This window comes from Diaporthe citri (genome assembly GCF_014595645.1).
Source record: "Diaporthe citri strain NFHF-8-4 chromosome Unknown scaffold_10, whole genome shotgun sequence".
NCBI classification, from domain to species: domain Eukaryota; kingdom Fungi; phylum Ascomycota; class Sordariomycetes; order Diaporthales; family Diaporthaceae; genus Diaporthe; species Diaporthe citri.
The window spans coordinates 1,595,867-1,611,870 of NW_025064855.1; the positions used below are offsets into that span (position 1 = coordinate 1,595,867).

At 51.9% G+C, this 16,004-nt stretch overlaps 5 protein-coding genes across 5 annotated transcripts; 2 read left to right on the forward strand and 3 right to left on the reverse strand.

Annotated features, from left to right (window-relative positions):
* Positions 1 to 1,602: 1,602 nt before the first annotated feature.
* On the forward strand, positions 1,603 to 4,025 carry INS49_003643 (uncharacterized protein; the record flags this gene model as incomplete). Its single annotated transcript, XM_043164435.1, has 6 exons — positions 1,603 to 1,664; positions 1,747 to 1,893; positions 1,968 to 2,078; positions 2,143 to 2,226; positions 2,276 to 3,032; positions 3,129 to 4,025. The coding sequence occupies 6 exons, from the start codon at positions 1,603 to 1,605 to the stop codon at positions 4,023 to 4,025; spliced, it is 2,058 nt and encodes a 685-aa protein (XP_043019200.1).
* Positions 4,026 to 4,588: 563 nt separating this feature from the next.
* INS49_003644 (uncharacterized protein) lies at positions 4,589 to 6,286 on the reverse strand (the record flags this gene model as incomplete). The annotated part of the gene is made up of 4 exons (XM_043164436.1): positions 4,589 to 4,702; positions 4,777 to 5,334; positions 5,421 to 5,487; positions 5,544 to 6,286. The coding sequence occupies 4 exons, from the start codon at positions 6,284 to 6,286 to the stop codon at positions 4,589 to 4,591; spliced, it is 1,482 nt and encodes a 493-aa protein (XP_043019201.1).
* Positions 6,287 to 7,259: 973 nt separating this feature from the next.
* Positions 7,260 to 8,855, forward strand: INS49_003645 (uncharacterized protein; the record flags this gene model as incomplete). The annotated part of the gene is made up of 4 exons (XM_043164437.1): positions 7,260 to 7,605; positions 7,709 to 7,754; positions 7,963 to 8,681; positions 8,851 to 8,855. The coding sequence occupies 4 exons, from the start codon at positions 7,260 to 7,262 to the stop codon at positions 8,853 to 8,855; spliced, it is 1,116 nt and encodes a 371-aa protein (XP_043019202.1).
* Positions 8,856 to 9,145: 290 nt separating this feature from the next.
* INS49_003646 (uncharacterized protein) lies at positions 9,146 to 11,455 on the reverse strand (the record flags this gene model as incomplete). The annotated part of the gene is made up of 3 exons (XM_043164438.1): positions 9,146 to 9,781; positions 9,838 to 11,275; positions 11,349 to 11,455. 3 exons carry the CDS (start codon positions 11,453 to 11,455, stop codon positions 9,146 to 9,148), a joined length of 2,181 nt encoding a protein of 726 aa, XP_043019203.1.
* Positions 11,456 to 12,071: 616 nt separating this feature from the next.
* On the reverse strand, positions 12,072 to 13,870 carry INS49_003647 (uncharacterized protein; the record flags this gene model as incomplete). The annotated part of the gene is made up of 2 exons (XM_043164439.1): positions 12,072 to 12,076; positions 12,181 to 13,870. The coding sequence occupies 2 exons, from the start codon at positions 13,868 to 13,870 to the stop codon at positions 12,072 to 12,074; spliced, it is 1,695 nt and encodes a 564-aa protein (XP_043019204.1).
* Between the last annotated feature and the right edge of the window lie 2,134 nt (positions 13,871 to 16,004).

Genomic DNA, 16,004 nt, shown 5'->3' on the forward strand with positions numbered 1-16,004 from the left:
ATGGTTTAAAAAAACAAAGTAATATCCCATTCCTTTGCAACCTAATAAAGAGATAAATAATCCATCTTAAGATCAGCTATAATATCCAAGAAGAACTTAACAAAATACAATTTCAACTTATCATAAATTACTTAAATTATCGCCATCTTAAGCAACTAGCGATTATTATTAATCAAGATATAAAAGTGCCATTTAAGTACATCCTTTAAGAAATATTAAAACCAAACTTAATAAATATTATCCATAAAATAAACTTATTTAATATACTTTAAACGCTTAATAAAATAAAAAACATTAAAATACTTTATAATCTTCCCATTAAACTAAACGCCTAAACCAATATACTTGCAAGGATAAAAATAGCCAATATCTATTAGCTAAATATCAAAACATTTATTAACGCCATTTTACGCAAGCCCAGCTTAAACATAAACTTAAGGAATTAATGCATTTACAAACACTATAATAATTAAATATGCAAAATCTTAATTCTGCTAATTATAAAGCTATACCATTGCTTATATAATAAGGTTAGCAGCATCTTTAGCCATAAATAGTGCTATATCATCATCATTAAATTTAAAGCCTTTTAATTCCATTTTATTATTCCTCTTTAAATGCAAGGAAAAGCCAAGATCTTAATTATATATTAATATAAGCAGCGTATTTCCAAGGAAAACTCTTAAGGATAATGGCAAACTTAATAAACTCACTATTTAGCAATGCTTAAGTATTTAAGGAAATTGCATTTTAGTTAATGCATATAATAAATTACTAAAAAGCGGCATTTAGCTAACTAAAAAAGTGGCTTAAGAATTAAACGCTAAAGGGGATCTAAGCGATAAGAGTGCCCGCTAACGAGCAAGAAATGCAAAAAAGCTCTTTCGCTTTATTAACCAATTCTACGGCCAACAAGTCTCACCTTAAGGAATTAAATCATTTTCATTAAAAATAGGCTGCAAAAAATAGGCATATTTAAGCTTATCGTTTTAAATCTTTATAATATACAAAGACCTAAATAAGCAATAAAACCATAAAAGCTATTAAGCATGCAATCATTTAAATTTAATCATAAAGTCTCGCGAAGCCATACAACTAAATAGTTTAGATAAATAAGTATTAAGATGGTTATGCGAAAGCGAAGCAAGCAGTTGGAAATTAATGGTAAATTTACAATAATGCTCTCATTATCTTATTAAATAAGGCTATATCTATAGTAGTTACCGGCTGGCGTTTAATTCCCGTAATCCAAGCCAAGTTATCAAGGGGTTCTGCAATAAGAGGGTTATATTTGGTTTCTGGTTGTGATTCTGTCTAAGTTTATGCTGAAGGGCCGAGGGGCCGAGGACTACCTATCAATGCCCATAAGGGGTCTGTGCGGTGCTCCTTCCTCACAAGCTGGGATCAGCTCTGAAGTCCGGTGCGTGTCTAGCGAAGGTGGGGCGCCAGCTTCACAAAGCCGGCTCGGAAATCTTCGAGGTCCCTCGAAAAGAAATGCCATCGAAGCCGCAGATGCTTGACTGCATCTCATCCCTCGCTGACCTCTAGCCTCCCCCGGCCATGATTTACTGAAGCTTTGATAAGACTGAGCCCGCTTATAGGATGCAGAGCCAGGCTGGCGGAGACGCGTCTGTCGCGTCGAACGGCGACGGGCCAAAATCCCTGTAAGACCAAGTCCGAGTCCGAGTCCAGCACCCACACAATGCCCTTTTAACGTTCTCTCATGTTGACCCGGGCATTGTATAGGTCTATTGAGGATGCTGTCGGCAACGCCTTCTTGCAATTGCTGGCCGAGACGGACAGCCAGGCCCAGGACCAGCGGTTCGTGCTCCAGTCTCCCTTCTTTGCGGGGCCTCCAGGCCCCTTCTTCTATCCCTGCCCGGGCTCGGCCCTGTACCGATAATATGGATGCTAATAAGCAGCAGCAACGCTTCTCCTAATAATGAGATAATTCAAGCATTCGCTAGAGACGTGAGACGCCGGAAGGAGGAGCCTCCAGGGACCTACGATGGCTTCGTCGACCTTGCTGCCTCGGCGGCTGTTCGTGTGCTCGTGTACGGCCCGAACAGTCCTGACGAGTACGTCTTGTCATGCTCACTGAGTCTCATTGCGAGATATCCCTAACACTTATTCCTGAGCTAGGAGTCGCAACGATCCTACGCCGCTCACACTGTATCGGAGAATGCTCTCGCTCGTGAAGCGTGCATCATCAGGGGCAGTACCAAAGTCCGTCGTACATTTATCCGTGGAGAGTTCACTAGCTTACGATATGCAGCTCAGACCCGCGCCGGCAATCTGCGGACGAGAACATTACTCATGGACTCAATGGCCACCGCGATATTGAGACCATCACGCGCCAGGAACTCCTGGACAAAGCCTACGACTCGGGGCACGCGGCCGGTTATGAGGCGGGCGTCCAAGCAGAGGCTGCTAAGCGCCAGACGGCTTCTGAAGATACAGAGGAAGCTTACACCCAAGGTTTTGCCGCTGGCCAGCGTCGCTTGATGAACTCCGAGATCGCGTTTGCTTTCGCTAGGGGCCAGCAAGCCGAGCAGCAGCGGATTCGCACGCGCCTGGAGGAGGAAGGGAAGCAAAGATATCAAGCCACAGAGATATTGGAAGAGCTCCTGGGATCGACAACAGAGTCTCCAGATCCCGTGCGACACACCAGACCCGCGAGTGCGTCGATACCCGACGCATCAACACAACAGTCTCGCCAATATTCTAGCAGAGGCTCAGAAATCAGCCACGCAAGCCCGCCCGCCAGATTGCCAGAGGCTGCCATTGCTTCCGAAGTTCAAGATTCGTCTCTCTCGTACTCTCCTCAGACTGAGCCTCAGACGCGGACCCCAGCACCAACCTCTGAATGGGCCACCATGCCCAGACGACGACGTGTTGGCCGGCCCAGGTTGCTCCCTGACGATGGAGACGGCCGGAATACGGTCGCCACGTGTGTATTCTGTGGTGTCCAACTCTCACAAAATTCAGTTCTAAGACACAAGAGGAGGCACCATCCCGCCGAGCTGGCAGCTGTCGGTGTCCCACTCCACAGCTGCGCTTGCTGGTGGCCCGGTTGCGGCCAGCTACAAGACAATTTCGTCCACAACCAACTGACAACACACCTCCAGAGAAAACACAACTTCTCGCCGCCCGGTGATCCGAATGCATTCACCGAGAACATCAAATATATTAAGAGGATGCCCATCGACCTGCAGATCAGCATCATCGCGGAAGCTGCGCAACAGCTGAACGCGGTCAAGCTACGCATTCAGGACCTGGAGGCCCAGCATCGCCGGCGGGAGCCGTCGTATGTCAGCCGGCACGGGTTGCCTGACTTGCGTCAGCTCCACGAGTCACGGCCGCCGGTCCTCTCAGCCATATTCAGAAACCGCGGGCGGCTGCCCTATATAGTCCAGGAGCTGCGGCAGTTGACAAGGGCCCGCGGCATGAGGAGTCAGATGCGCGACGACGAAGGCACCTGGTGGGAGGTCGCCGATGACCTGGAGGCGGGACTCACCCCCTCGAGCAAGCTGTCCCGGTCTGTCATTGCGCTCCCACCGCCCGGCAATGGGCCAACCGTGCCTCTTCACCTGAATACTTTTTCTGAAGCGCCGAACATGAACGACCCTTCTTGGAGGCCCCAGCACGCTCTTCCTTTCCAAACTGGTTGGGATGTTACCGGCCCCGACGACAACCCTGTTTGGACACGAGTAGCCACTGGCGCACAACAGAGCGAGTCTGGACCTGCTGAGCCTGCGGTCAAGCTCGAAGCAGAGGATGACGAAGAGGATGGGGGATACCAGGAGCTAATGGCGGAGATCTCTCGCAGGGTGCAGGATGACAAGGCACAGTCGGAGTGGGACCAGAGCAGCAGTGACGGGGGCGGATCTGAGTCGGCCGACGCTGAAGATAATGCCGCCCAGGGCACGCCTGATCAGACCCGAAGGGGAAATCCACAACTACTGAAGAGGTCTACGACTACGGCTTCTCCGCCGAGGAATATCAAACGTCACAGGGCTGCCTAGCGGAGCGGACGCCCAGGGCCACTCTAGTTGCCCTTCTACAGCTACCACGAAGCGGTCCTATGTCTGCGTGCACTCTGTAATTGTCACCACAAATTACCTTCACCATCTTCATCATCTCTTCGGACGTGGTCTCTTCAATTGAGTGCAGCTGTAGGTGGTGAGGGGTGTGCTATGAATGCAAGCACACGGGGTATGGAGAAGCGTACAGCAGCACCTCAGTCAAAGGTTCGATCGTTACATGTGATCCGGCATCTTCATTTATGGACAATCTGCCTGAACAGTCTACCTTGAGGGTATGCACAATTTATTGTTCTTTTCTCCACTGGTTGCCTCGATTGTTGTGGTCAGCTCCAAGGGTCCGTCGACACCAGATACTGTAAGCACGTCTCTGCCATCGGCCTCAAATCTAGCCTAAACTTCTTCTCATGATCAGAGCCTCAGGGTCACCTGCTACCCAAGCTCAGCTGGCAGAAAACGGAATAAGCCAAATAAACGAGCAGCCGCGTCGGAGGTTCGAGCCTTCCCGGACCCATGCATGCCTTTGCTCACCAAGAGAAATATGGCTACGTAGCTTCTGTGGCCTTCAAGTACATGTTCTCGTCGACCCAGACAGACCAGCTCAAAGAGTGCCACGGCTTCATCGGGTGAGCTAGCTGCAAGTCAAAGTTGCGAAAGAGCTGCCGAAAACGTTAGCATTGCGCCCTGGGAGTTTGCAGGAAGGGGTCTTCCCGTCGCAAGTCGTTGTGCCTACCTCAAAGAATATCTTGTTCAGCTCCATGTGAGCGACGGGCTTGCCCGCACACATCCAGCGGCCAGTTCCGAATATCAACTCGACGTTGCGCTGCATCTCGGCCCTCTTGACCTCGTCGACCTCGAGGAATCTTTCGGGCCGGAACAGATTGGCGTCTTCCCCAAAAAGTTTCGTGCTGGCCAGCATTGCCGAAGTGTTCATTCCGATCGCTGTTCCCTCGGGTACGAATTTTCCGCAGAGGGTGTCGCCTCCCGCTGGTACGGCCTTGGGGTATAGTCCTGGCGCGGGCGACCGCATGCGCATTCCCTCGTATATGACAGCCTGGAGGTAAGGAAGCCGCTTCGCTTCTTCTATCCTGATCGGCTGGTGGGCGACCCTGCCATCGTTGAGTGCTTTCTTGATCTCCTGCTTGAGACGGTTGTACACCAGTGGTGCAGACATGATGTGCAGGACGGTCACGCGAATGACGGAGGCTGTGGTCTCGGAGCCGGCTACGATCATGAAGAGGGCCTCATTCTCGCATTGTTCCTGGGTCAGGCCGTGGGACATGAAGGAACCCTAATAATAGCGGTCAGTTGGCTGAGTTCCCGTCTTGGGCAGAGTGAATCCGGTTCCCTAGGGTGCCAATCGGCATCTTTGCGTACCAGCATGTCGTCTATTTGCGCGCTCTTCGGCTTTGCCATCCGCTTCTCTATCACGTCGTGGCCTACTCTGCACTCAAGTATCAATATCTTTAAATCACGGAGATAATAGGCGAGCACACTCACTTCATAAGCCTGCCGAGCCCTTTTTTGTCCGTCATCCTTGGGCCGATCAGCTTGAGGAAAAACGGAGAATAAAACAAATCCCGTAGCCAGGGCACATCTAATGTTATGCCCATAAAATGCCAGTTATCCCGTACGCCGCCGAGGAAATCGAACAGATCTTCCTCTTTCTCGAGGTACCCGAACGCCTCACCGAACCCGGCCTTCGTGATGACGTCCATGGTGAAATACGACGTCAGCGTCCCAAAGTCGAGCAGCTTCGTGCCGGTCAGGTACTTTTCACGGATCAGTCGTACGAGTGAGACGACCTGGGCGTCGACGCCCGGCTCCAGCGCCGAGTTCTTGTCGCCGTAGCCGATGGCCGTCTTGGATTTGATGTCGTCGTGGGCCCTGGTGTCCAGCGTCGTGAACATGGTGTGCGCGTACGGGTTCCAGCGGCCGCCCGTGTACCAGGCGTCCCGGGTGTACTGGGACCTCGCCGAGGTCAGCCGGCGCAGGACCTCCGGGTCGCTCGTCGAGAGCTCGTTGGGGCCCACGCGGACGAGGGGCCCGTACTTGGTCAGCTCGTCGCGGTCGATGTAGTACTGGCGGCCGCTCTGCTGGAGCCATGCCAGCCAGAGGTAGGAGAACCGCGCGAGGAAGGGGCCTGGGATGTGTCGGAGGCGGTACCATGAGAGCACGGCGGTTGTCAGATACCAGAGTATTGACAAGACTGCCAGAGCGAGACCTGATTGGAGGAGATTCATGGTGTAGACGTATTATTCCCCCTGGCTAGTACCTGGGCATCTACTTCACTCTCGAAAGTTTGGTAGACTCGTAAAGACGAAGGAACCACAGCCTTCTGAAGAGGTTGCTTCCACTGAGACCACCGAGAGAGAGCCGGATGGTCAGCAACGGTCACACCGATTCTCTTTGTACTGAACGCTTGGATGGTGCTCGCATTGTATAACCCACTCTTACATTTAAACGAGGTTACTACAGCGAGTCGATCGCTCAGTTCATGGTCCACGGCAGTTCTGGCTGCGACCTCTCATAGCGTTGCGAATTATCATCGTGCCTGCATGCGCCAGGATGCCCCTCACTCCAGTGTCACATACAACGGCTGGCGCGTGGGTCTCTGTAAGCACTTGAGTGCACCCGTTGTAGATCTTTCCAAATCCGAGCCCAACAGCCGGACGACCTCTTGTAAGCAATTGGTTTGTCCGGCCGGCTGGCAGACTAACAACCAATTCATAGGCTTGAGTCCAAGAGACTAGGGGGCTTGTTGCATATTCTTATATTCCGTAGCTTGTTAACGTGCAAATCTCATCCAGTCCTGCGCCCACATACCGACGACTAGTATGCAGGACTGTCCAGCTAGCCAGCAAAGACATTAGGTCCCTCGGACTCAACATCCGTGAGTGGGCTTGACGTGCAGAGAATCCGCATGAGAAAAGCGGAGATGGAAAGATGCCACTGCAGCAGGTGCAGGTGTCAACACACCATTTGGCCCTGGGGAGGAGGACGTTTCACTTTGGTAAGCACTCGGGAATGCCGAGAGAAGACGTCATTGCTTAGCGAGTTTGTTCAATCCATGTTATTTCCGGGACTCAGAGCATCTGTCTCGGCGGACTAGTGGGTGAATAAAATGACCCTCCCTGCTTGAATCACTGATTTGACTGCTATCATCCATTTCTCGCTGCTTATTGATGAAGTACTCAAGCTCGTCACTCAGTCAAAATGACCGCTAATCCTCAAAATACGGTCGAAATGCTTGACTCCATCTCGGTGCAGTCTTTCAAGACAGACGCTGATCGGTACGACGCCAAAGAGGCGGCAAAACGACTTTTGGCTCGTCTGGAGACTCCATTCGAAAGGTCATGGGCCCTTTCGTTTGAAAATCCGGTTCTTATAGCCGGACTGCAACTTTGTCAAGACCTGGGAGTATGGTCTAAATGGGTCACCAAGCAGGGCAACGAGGGAGGCACACAGAGTTTGGACGAGATCTTGGAGATGTGTGACGTTCCGGTGCAGCCCAACCTCCTCCGTCAGCTCGATGATTCCTTTCATCATGCCGACCGATCTTGTCTGACCCATTGTCCCAGGTCGTTTCTTGAGACATCTTGCCGCTTTGCACGTGCTCGAAGAGACTGGAGTTGATTCATGGAAGCTAACTCCCTTTGCAAAAGCCATGGGTGACGAGACCACACACATCCATCTTTCTGTACAAGCCGGGTGAGTCTTAGATTTGGGCCCCTGAATGCCTTCCGACCATGGAGTATCAGGATTCTGTACATGTCTCTGTGACAAGATTTATTAGGACACGGATCCAGGCCAAACACAGTCGATTTGGGACTCATAGTGGGAAGTTGTGTGATGGCTCACACATTACATCTCGCCAGTCTGACAGCAACACCTCACAAGGCTAACTCGTGTTTAATAGTCTGGATCATACCATTCCTGGCGGGGTCAACCTTGCACGCTTCCTCGCTAAAAATCACTACCAAGAGCCTCTCGATAAGACGAAGTTTGATAATTACGCCGATCTTTTCGGGACTGGCTTTTTCGATCTTTGCCAACGTGACCCTTCCGCAGGCGGGAGCTTTATCGGACTGATGACAGCCCTCGCGACCCACAAGATGAATTGGACCGATGTTTATGACACACATGGTCTTGTTCAAGACGCCGATCTATCGGACTCAGGGCCAGCCTTGTTTGTGGACATCGGGGGAGGACACGGTCTTGACAGTGCACGTTTCCTAGCGAAGCACCCAGAACTGTCAAAGTCGGCCAAAATTGTTGTACAAGATCTGCCAGAGGTGGTGTCGACACACGCCAAGGAGAAATTGGGCCCTAGGATCGAGAGGATGGCTTACGATTTCTTCCAGCCGCAACCGCTGCTCGGTGCCAGGGCCTATTTCCTACACGCCGTGCCGCACGACTGGCCGGACGGGGACTGCAAGCGGATCTTCCACAACGTGAAGGCGGCGATGCAGAAGGGCTACTCGAAGCTACTGATCTATGAGATAGTGATGCCCAGGGAAGGGGCGACAAGCCTGATGACGACACTTGATCTGCAGCTGATGAACTGCACATCTGGTTTCGAGAGGACGGAAGAGGATTGGAGCAATCTCCTGGGCGAGTCTGGTTTCAGGATCGTTGGTATTTCTCGGCACCCTCGGGCTGTTGAGTGTGTGATTGAGGCTGAATTGCTGTAACAAGAATCAGCGAGCACGACATCTTTCTCTCTCCCTTTTGAGACACAGCAAACTGCTATCTTTGGTGCTGTGTACTTAGTTTCAGACAATCATGACCCAGAGAACATCTCAAGGCTAAGCACATAAGTCATAGTACAGAATTGTCTTCATGTTTCATAGTATTTGAACTTCAGTATACTATAGAGCTAGGCAAGCACTTGCCTTATCGCTGATTCTGTCGATCTGACCGATTGGTTCAGTCCCAATCCATACATGTCCACGTCTGCAAGAGGGAACGTATCAGACTGAGTCCCCTTTGGTCTGAGGAAGGTAGCCGGGACTACAGAGTCATTGAGCTGATCCCACGCCAATTTTCAGATGCACTGGATAGGCACGTATCGCCACTAAATCCACTCCACTGCCAGCACACTACTCGGACGGACCGTTGTCGTGCTTCACTAGAGCGGACCTGACCTCCTCAACCTGGACACTCAGCTCCTTCAACAAGCGCATCATCTCACCCACATCAGCCGTGCCCAGGGCCTGTGCGGGCTGCGCTGCCCCGGCCTCAGGAACAGCGTTTGGCGCCTCCGGTGCCGGTCCCGGTGGTGCAGGTGGTGGTGGTGCGGCGACCGCAGCCCCGTTGGTTCCCGTCAAGGTGGCAGTCGGCGGGACCCTCCCGTTTGTGTCTTGCCTAGCTCCAACCTTCTTGGATGGCCTCCTGGATGCCTGGGCAAGCAGCGCCGCGGGAATCTTGACCTTGCCGGTCTTGGTGAGGCTGTGCTTCTTGCTTGATGACGAGGTGTTTGTCTTGCTCTTGAGAGCCTGAGGTTGGGAGCTGGCGGTGGTTGAAGTCGTGTTGTCGGTAACGTCAAGGTCAAGACCCATTACAGCACGCTCCTCCTCCTCGCGCCTCAACGCAAGGACTTCCCAGTGCTCGAACAACCAGATAGCGCCGAGGAAAGGGGCGTGAGTTGCTTTAAGCAGCATGATGCGAATCTGGCTCGCTGTGGTATCGGGAACAATAAAGAGGAGCGGCCTCAGCAAGACCACTGGGATCAGGTTCTGCGGAATATTAGCATCGACACAGGCATGAGCTTGTCCCAGGGAATAAAACTCACAAATGGGGCTTGGAAATAAGTCATCTTGTCTGAAGTGACCGCCTCGAGGACGTAGACTGAGTACACAAAAAGGTACTCCTCGCGGGATGAGTCGAGGACCTGGCGCAGACTGTTGCTGATGTGTGCCATCATAGAGGTGATCAAAAGCTGGTTGGTCAGGCAGACGAAGATGACCATGACGGGCAGTCCAAGATATGGTGAGACCTTTTGGGCGATGTCGAAACCCTGCACACCGGCGCCGAAGAAGCACTTGAGGATTGTGATGGACAGTGAGTCCAGCGGGTAGTGGCCCAGAGCAAGCATGATGAAGGTGGTGAAGAATCCGAGGTAAATGATCAGAGTGAAGCCCAGGAATCGGATGAACTGCTTGCCCATCTCCTTCAAGCACGGCAAGAGACTGCCGTAGTAAGGGCTCAGGCTGACCAAGGAGAAGATACGCGGCGTCAGGAGCAGCGAGTGGAGCGCCAAGATGTTGAACGCCCACTCCAGCGTCGTGTCGCTGCCAGTGCTCAGGCCGATCATACGCAACACAAAGAAGGCGACGCCAATCAGTGCGATGCCGATATCCCACATTGACCAAATATCCGTGGAGTAGAAGTAGATGCCAGACTCGATGAAGTCATCAAGCTCGTCGAAGACGAATCCGAGAGTAAAGACGTAGAAGAGGCATTCCCAGAAGGTGACGTACTCCTTGACTCGCTCCAGGCACACGATGTAGAACAGTCCCAGGAAGCAGAGGAAGAAGCCGATCTCGAAGATCTTCATATACCGGGGTACTCGCAGCCGGCACCAGTAGTCCTCGGTCCTCTTGTGGTGGAACCGCGGCTTCTTGGCCGCATTGATCTTGAGCCTGTTCCAGAAGACAATCTTACCGTACCAGATACCATCCACGATGTCCTGGATGGCCCGCTGGCTGAGGAACTTCTTTGCCCCGGAGACAGCTGCGATCTCAAGGGTGTTGAGGTTCATGAACGGCTCGGAGAAGCCCTCGCCGTTGTTGGGCTTGTTGGCGTCGCCGTTCGCGTCGCCATTGCTGTCGCGGTGCCCGTTGATGAGGTGGGCAACGCGGCCGTTGGTATGCGCGGGGCGGTTCCTGCGAGTCAGAAGAGCATTCTCCTCATCGTCGTCGTCGTCATCTTCGTCGTCGTCGTCGCGCAGCTCGAACAGTAGATACTCTAGGGCATCTTGCTTCGACAGGGTCAGAACGAACTGCCATGCTACCAGCTCGCTGGCAAAGCCACGCGACTCGTTGACACCACAGTCGTCGTCGGACTCGAGAGCCTTGAAGTGGCCCTTCAGGGCCACCAGAGCGGCGACGATGGCATTGTGGTGGCACTCAGTGGACAGGTAGTCAATGAGAGGCTGGAGAGGCTGGAGGTGCTTGCTGCTACGCAAGTCCTCCCAACTCAAAGGCGAGTCGACAGCCTCAATGATGTAGCTAGAGAAATTTCGTCAGCTCGATCTTCACCGCATCTCACCGCAAGAAAGACGTCAGGATATACAGTACTCACAGCGCTAGCTTCTTAGAGATCTCGGCGAAGGAATCATCATCCTTGATGGTGGGCACATCCGGCAGATTGGTCTCACTTCGCACGAGGGTTAAGGGATTTGACGCCATGGTTGCCGACGGTGAGTTCGGACAATGTCGAGAGAACCGAATCTTCCCTTCACGCGACTTGGGAGTTTATTTACGTGTCGAGAAGATCACCGCAACGGAATTTTAGGGGTCCGTCCTGGGACTCCACCTGCAGGTCCACATCCACAGCTGAGGTTCGTTGGCGAGCAAGGTGAGCACGGTTCATCAGGCGGAACCAATTTCGACTGCGGCTTGCTTCAGCCATTCTGACGTGTCAGTAGGTGAATATATGGGCCCCCTTGACTGGTCGTGTATGCGGCTAAAAAGGGGAGATTCTCTGAGTCTGAAACTCTGTAGCCACTGTTGGCCCTCTCACCGCAGGATTTTGACGTGTAAGTGCAGCGGATCCCCCAGACTATCCTTGTGGCTATAGGTTGACAGCGAATCGGCCGTGGGCCCACCGCCGCCAGAGTTTTCAAAGCCCTCGCCTATGTCTCTCACGGATCCGGTCGCGCCCAATGCGAGAAGGCTTGAGACCACATTCGATCGTTGATGGAGTTACGTACAAATCTAAAGCCGGCCCCATACGTGTCGAGCTTCCTGACGCAGGAAATCTCCACAAAGAGCCCGATACTATACTGAATCAGCCCGTGCGTGCTTAGTCTCCGTATACAGCAACCAGTTAGTTGGAAGCCTGCGAGCCTGTGTCCGCGTTCTCTTCTGTCCGTTGTGGGTTTGATCCGAATCCTCGTTTTCAAAATCATCACTGTCGGTATCTTCTCTGAGCCATTCGTGATTTCGAATGTCCCTTTCAGCCACAGGATACCCGTCAGTCCCTCGCAGCCAACTGAAATTGTTCATTGTTGTGTTCTCCGACGCGGATTCCTCTTCAGGGTCAAATGCGTGGTAAGACACAGGTATCGTGGCGTCAATGACTCTCTGTGCAGAGTGTAACCTGGGTATGCTGGGACTTGGGCGATGAGAGACGGGGTTGTTCTTGTCGCGGCAGCTCCAAGTCCAGCTGTCATAAAATAAGCAATGCGATCCGCATCTGATGTGTTCCTCGACCTCAAGGTTGACGTCCTTCAATTCTGTGGTTCCGAAAAGAGGCCATGCTGACAGGGGCGGGTTTGTGTGCCATTTTGCCTGAGTCAGGAAAAGAAGTTTGCACTCATCTGCGCGCGCGACTCGTCCATTTTGGATGCCCAAGACTGGCTGTTGGATGAAAGACTGCAGCGTCTGAGTCCAAGCAGCAGAGTGCAGTTCGGGGTCAGCAGTACGGTCGCGAAATAGTCTCAGCAGCCCGTCTTGCAAACCCGCTATACCAGCACCAAGCCAAAGAAATCCCATGTGGCCAAGTCCCCGCATCAGTAGCGAGGTGCGATCTTGTATGTCATGAGTCGCATCAATGACTGCGAATATGCCCTGCAAGTAGTCACTGCAAACGTTCCCGGGAACATCTGGATTGAGAAAGCAGCTACTCAAGATAGCTTCGATGCCCTCGCAATTGCAGCTCAGCGTGAGCAGCTTGTCAAGCTGCTCTTGACTGAGAACAGAGGGTTTTGAACTGAGACCCCACGATGATCGCCTTGCGGAAGATTGAGGGACTGGGAGTCGAACGGATCGCCTGCTACTCCTCGCCAGAGGCAACACCAGTGCAGCTGACAACGCGGCCGCACACTGGTTTTGTATGCTGTGATACTCGCAGTATTCCGTCAAAAATTGCATGGCTTGATCCGATGATGGTGCGGAGAGACTCTGTTCCGCTGTGACATCCTCATCTGACCCTTCAATGCCGGTGACACGTACATCCAAATCTTCTGGCATGGAGATCAGTGTACTCCATGGCGAAATAGATGTCTGACCGCTTTTCGAAATGGTTGCAGACCACCGGCGACCTGGGCCGACAAGTGCCTTCCACCAATGAAGTGCGCCTACATTGTTTGTGCCAGTAGTCAGGGTGAACACTTTTTTGAACTTTGGATCCTCGGAAATGCCCTGAACTCTCTCGTATGGTGCAGTGTAGCAAATCCCTGCTCCAGGCATGATCTCAGCCCAGCGTGCAGATAGGATGTAAGCCCAAGCCAGGACCAAGACTCCAAGATGACCGCCGTCGTTGCCAAACCACTTAGGAAAGGTACATGCGCTGCTTTCGAACTGAATGGACGTAGGTCTTTGCACTGATATCGCCAGTCGAAATTTCTTGGTGAATTCCGGAATGTCCTGAGAATTGCATCCCGTGCGCCATTTCGAGCAACCGACAGCGTAGAGTGTTTTGCCCCAGAGCTCGAGCTCGAGACCCAGCGGGAAATAAGGATGCAAGGGCAGCGGACCGAGGTTCTCAACATCGAAAGCGTCAATCGACGAGCCCAAATCTTCATCTTGTTGCCGTAGTAACATCCATTCGCGGAAACCTTGCGCGTAACGTGCCTTGCGACCAGCGAGGGTTTCTCGCATGACGTCCATCGTATAATGGCTGCAAAAGAACACCGTCGGACCAGCCAGTGCTTCGAGTCCCTGTCGTGTGATGGGCTGCAAGCTGGCGGGACTGGTTGGTTGAGAACATGCGTTAAAGCGGGAATAATTCGGCCGGTTTGGACTTCAAGTTTGGCAGTGTCGGGGAGAGGATCGGGACCTGGAGGCTGATGAAGGTCACGTGATGGAGCGAGATCAATATTTCGTGTTTCGCAGTAATCTCTCAAGATCGCGCCAACACTCGAAATATTGAAGGGCTGAGCTTGGTCAATTTTCGGTAAAATTTATCAGGTTGTGCAGTCTTGGAATCAAGTCCAATCGGGTCCAGCAGCTTAACTCTCCGCGCAAATGTCATGCGTGTGATCTCGGCATGTTCTTGAATATCTCGCCACAATGATTGATCCAGGTAATCCGTATCAGTCAAAGCGTCTTCAAAGGTTGCATCTATTTTTTAGAAAGATTTAGCTGAGCGGATTGGTGTCAAAACACTGTTGGTGGTCTAGTTCCTGATGGCCGGAGTTGGTTGTTGGTTGTCTACGCCGCACAAGTGTTCATGCGCATCTTGCTGAAGCTTACCGTTTAAGCATGTTTAGCCCCCACAAAGTGGAGTTTTCTTCACCTCCTGAGCTGATTTTATCCACAACAATAGAACCAAATGAAGTCATGCCATGACCTCAAAGTCAAAGTTGCTTGTGGCAGGGTGGCAGCCGTCAGCCCAACAACGGTTGCTTCTCTTCGAGCCACCTTGAGACAGGCTATTTCGGCCTCAACGCGAATCTGGCTTGGCCAACACGATTTGAGAACTTACACGTTTATGGACCAACTCAAGACCACATGGTGACCGGAAAATGACACTGCCATCAATTTCCGGTCGGACCAACGTGCCGCCCTGATTTGCGAACCGACCACATGGCCGTGGCTAAAAGTAGAAACTCGACAGCTTGCGAGGCACTTCTACATCCAGCCACAAGAAGAATATGGGAATTTAAATCATGTTTTCTATTTCTGAGTTGGCAAGAAGACTGGCCGCAGTGGCCTACAGCTCAGGCTCTTGACCATGAAACTTGAATAACCATCCACCTCTCCAAGGCACTCCACTCTGGCCAGTCCATGACATGATGCAGAAAATGTGGCTGACGATGCCGGCCGACTGGTCAGTTGGCAAAGCATTGTCGAGGGTCTACCAAGCATACCGTGCTTCGGAGAGGTTATCGGCAAAGCTGCCCTGTTGAAGCATGCCGAAGATGTATATAAACCCAGCGTTTGTTCCGGTCAACTATTTCCCATCCAGAAAAACTCCAACCTTCATTCATATTTCAGACTGGATCTGACTGTTGTTCCTCTTTTCGCGAGATATTTCAAATTGTACCGGTAAGACAAATCATCAACACATACATCTACTGCGCTAATAACCGTTCTTTAACGTTAGTCCCATTTGATCATCACCACCAACATGTTCTCTTCTGGTGACAAGGGATAATTGCCGTGTCTGCGGTCACCCGAACAACGTCCACAGAAAGGAACCATGCGCAGCAAGGGGCTGCAGGAAGAAGATCAAGATTTGTTCTGCTCACGACCACACCGAGTTCGGAACGTCGGCAAACCGAGTCATTTGCAGCGAATGCCCGGACCATGGACGAAACACTAAATACGAATCCTTTAATAACTACCCGGTTATCGGAAAACAAGGAAAACACAAGTCTGTTGTCAGAGAGGAACGAGAGCCTTCCTATGAAAGAAGCTCCCCGGCGCGTCCTGGATCATCTGGCGAAGGCCAGAGCTCTCAACAAATGTACGCGGGTCAGACAGGCCAGCAGTACCGGCCCGCGACCAGCCGTCACGCTCCTGCTGGCAGTCACGCTCCTGCTGGCAGCCACGTAAGAGCTGGGAAAGGGGCTCACACCTCTACTACGAAGAAGAGGTGATATGATGAGGTTTGACGACCTCGGTACTTGATTTTGTCTTAGCGGCTTCTCAGATGGTGCAGGCACATCTATACACAAGCCAGATCACTTGGGGGAAAACGACTCACTTATACGTTCTTTAGGATAGCATTCAATGAAATGTGAAGTAGCTGCTTCGATGTGCTGAATATCATACGACTGAATCACGTGGG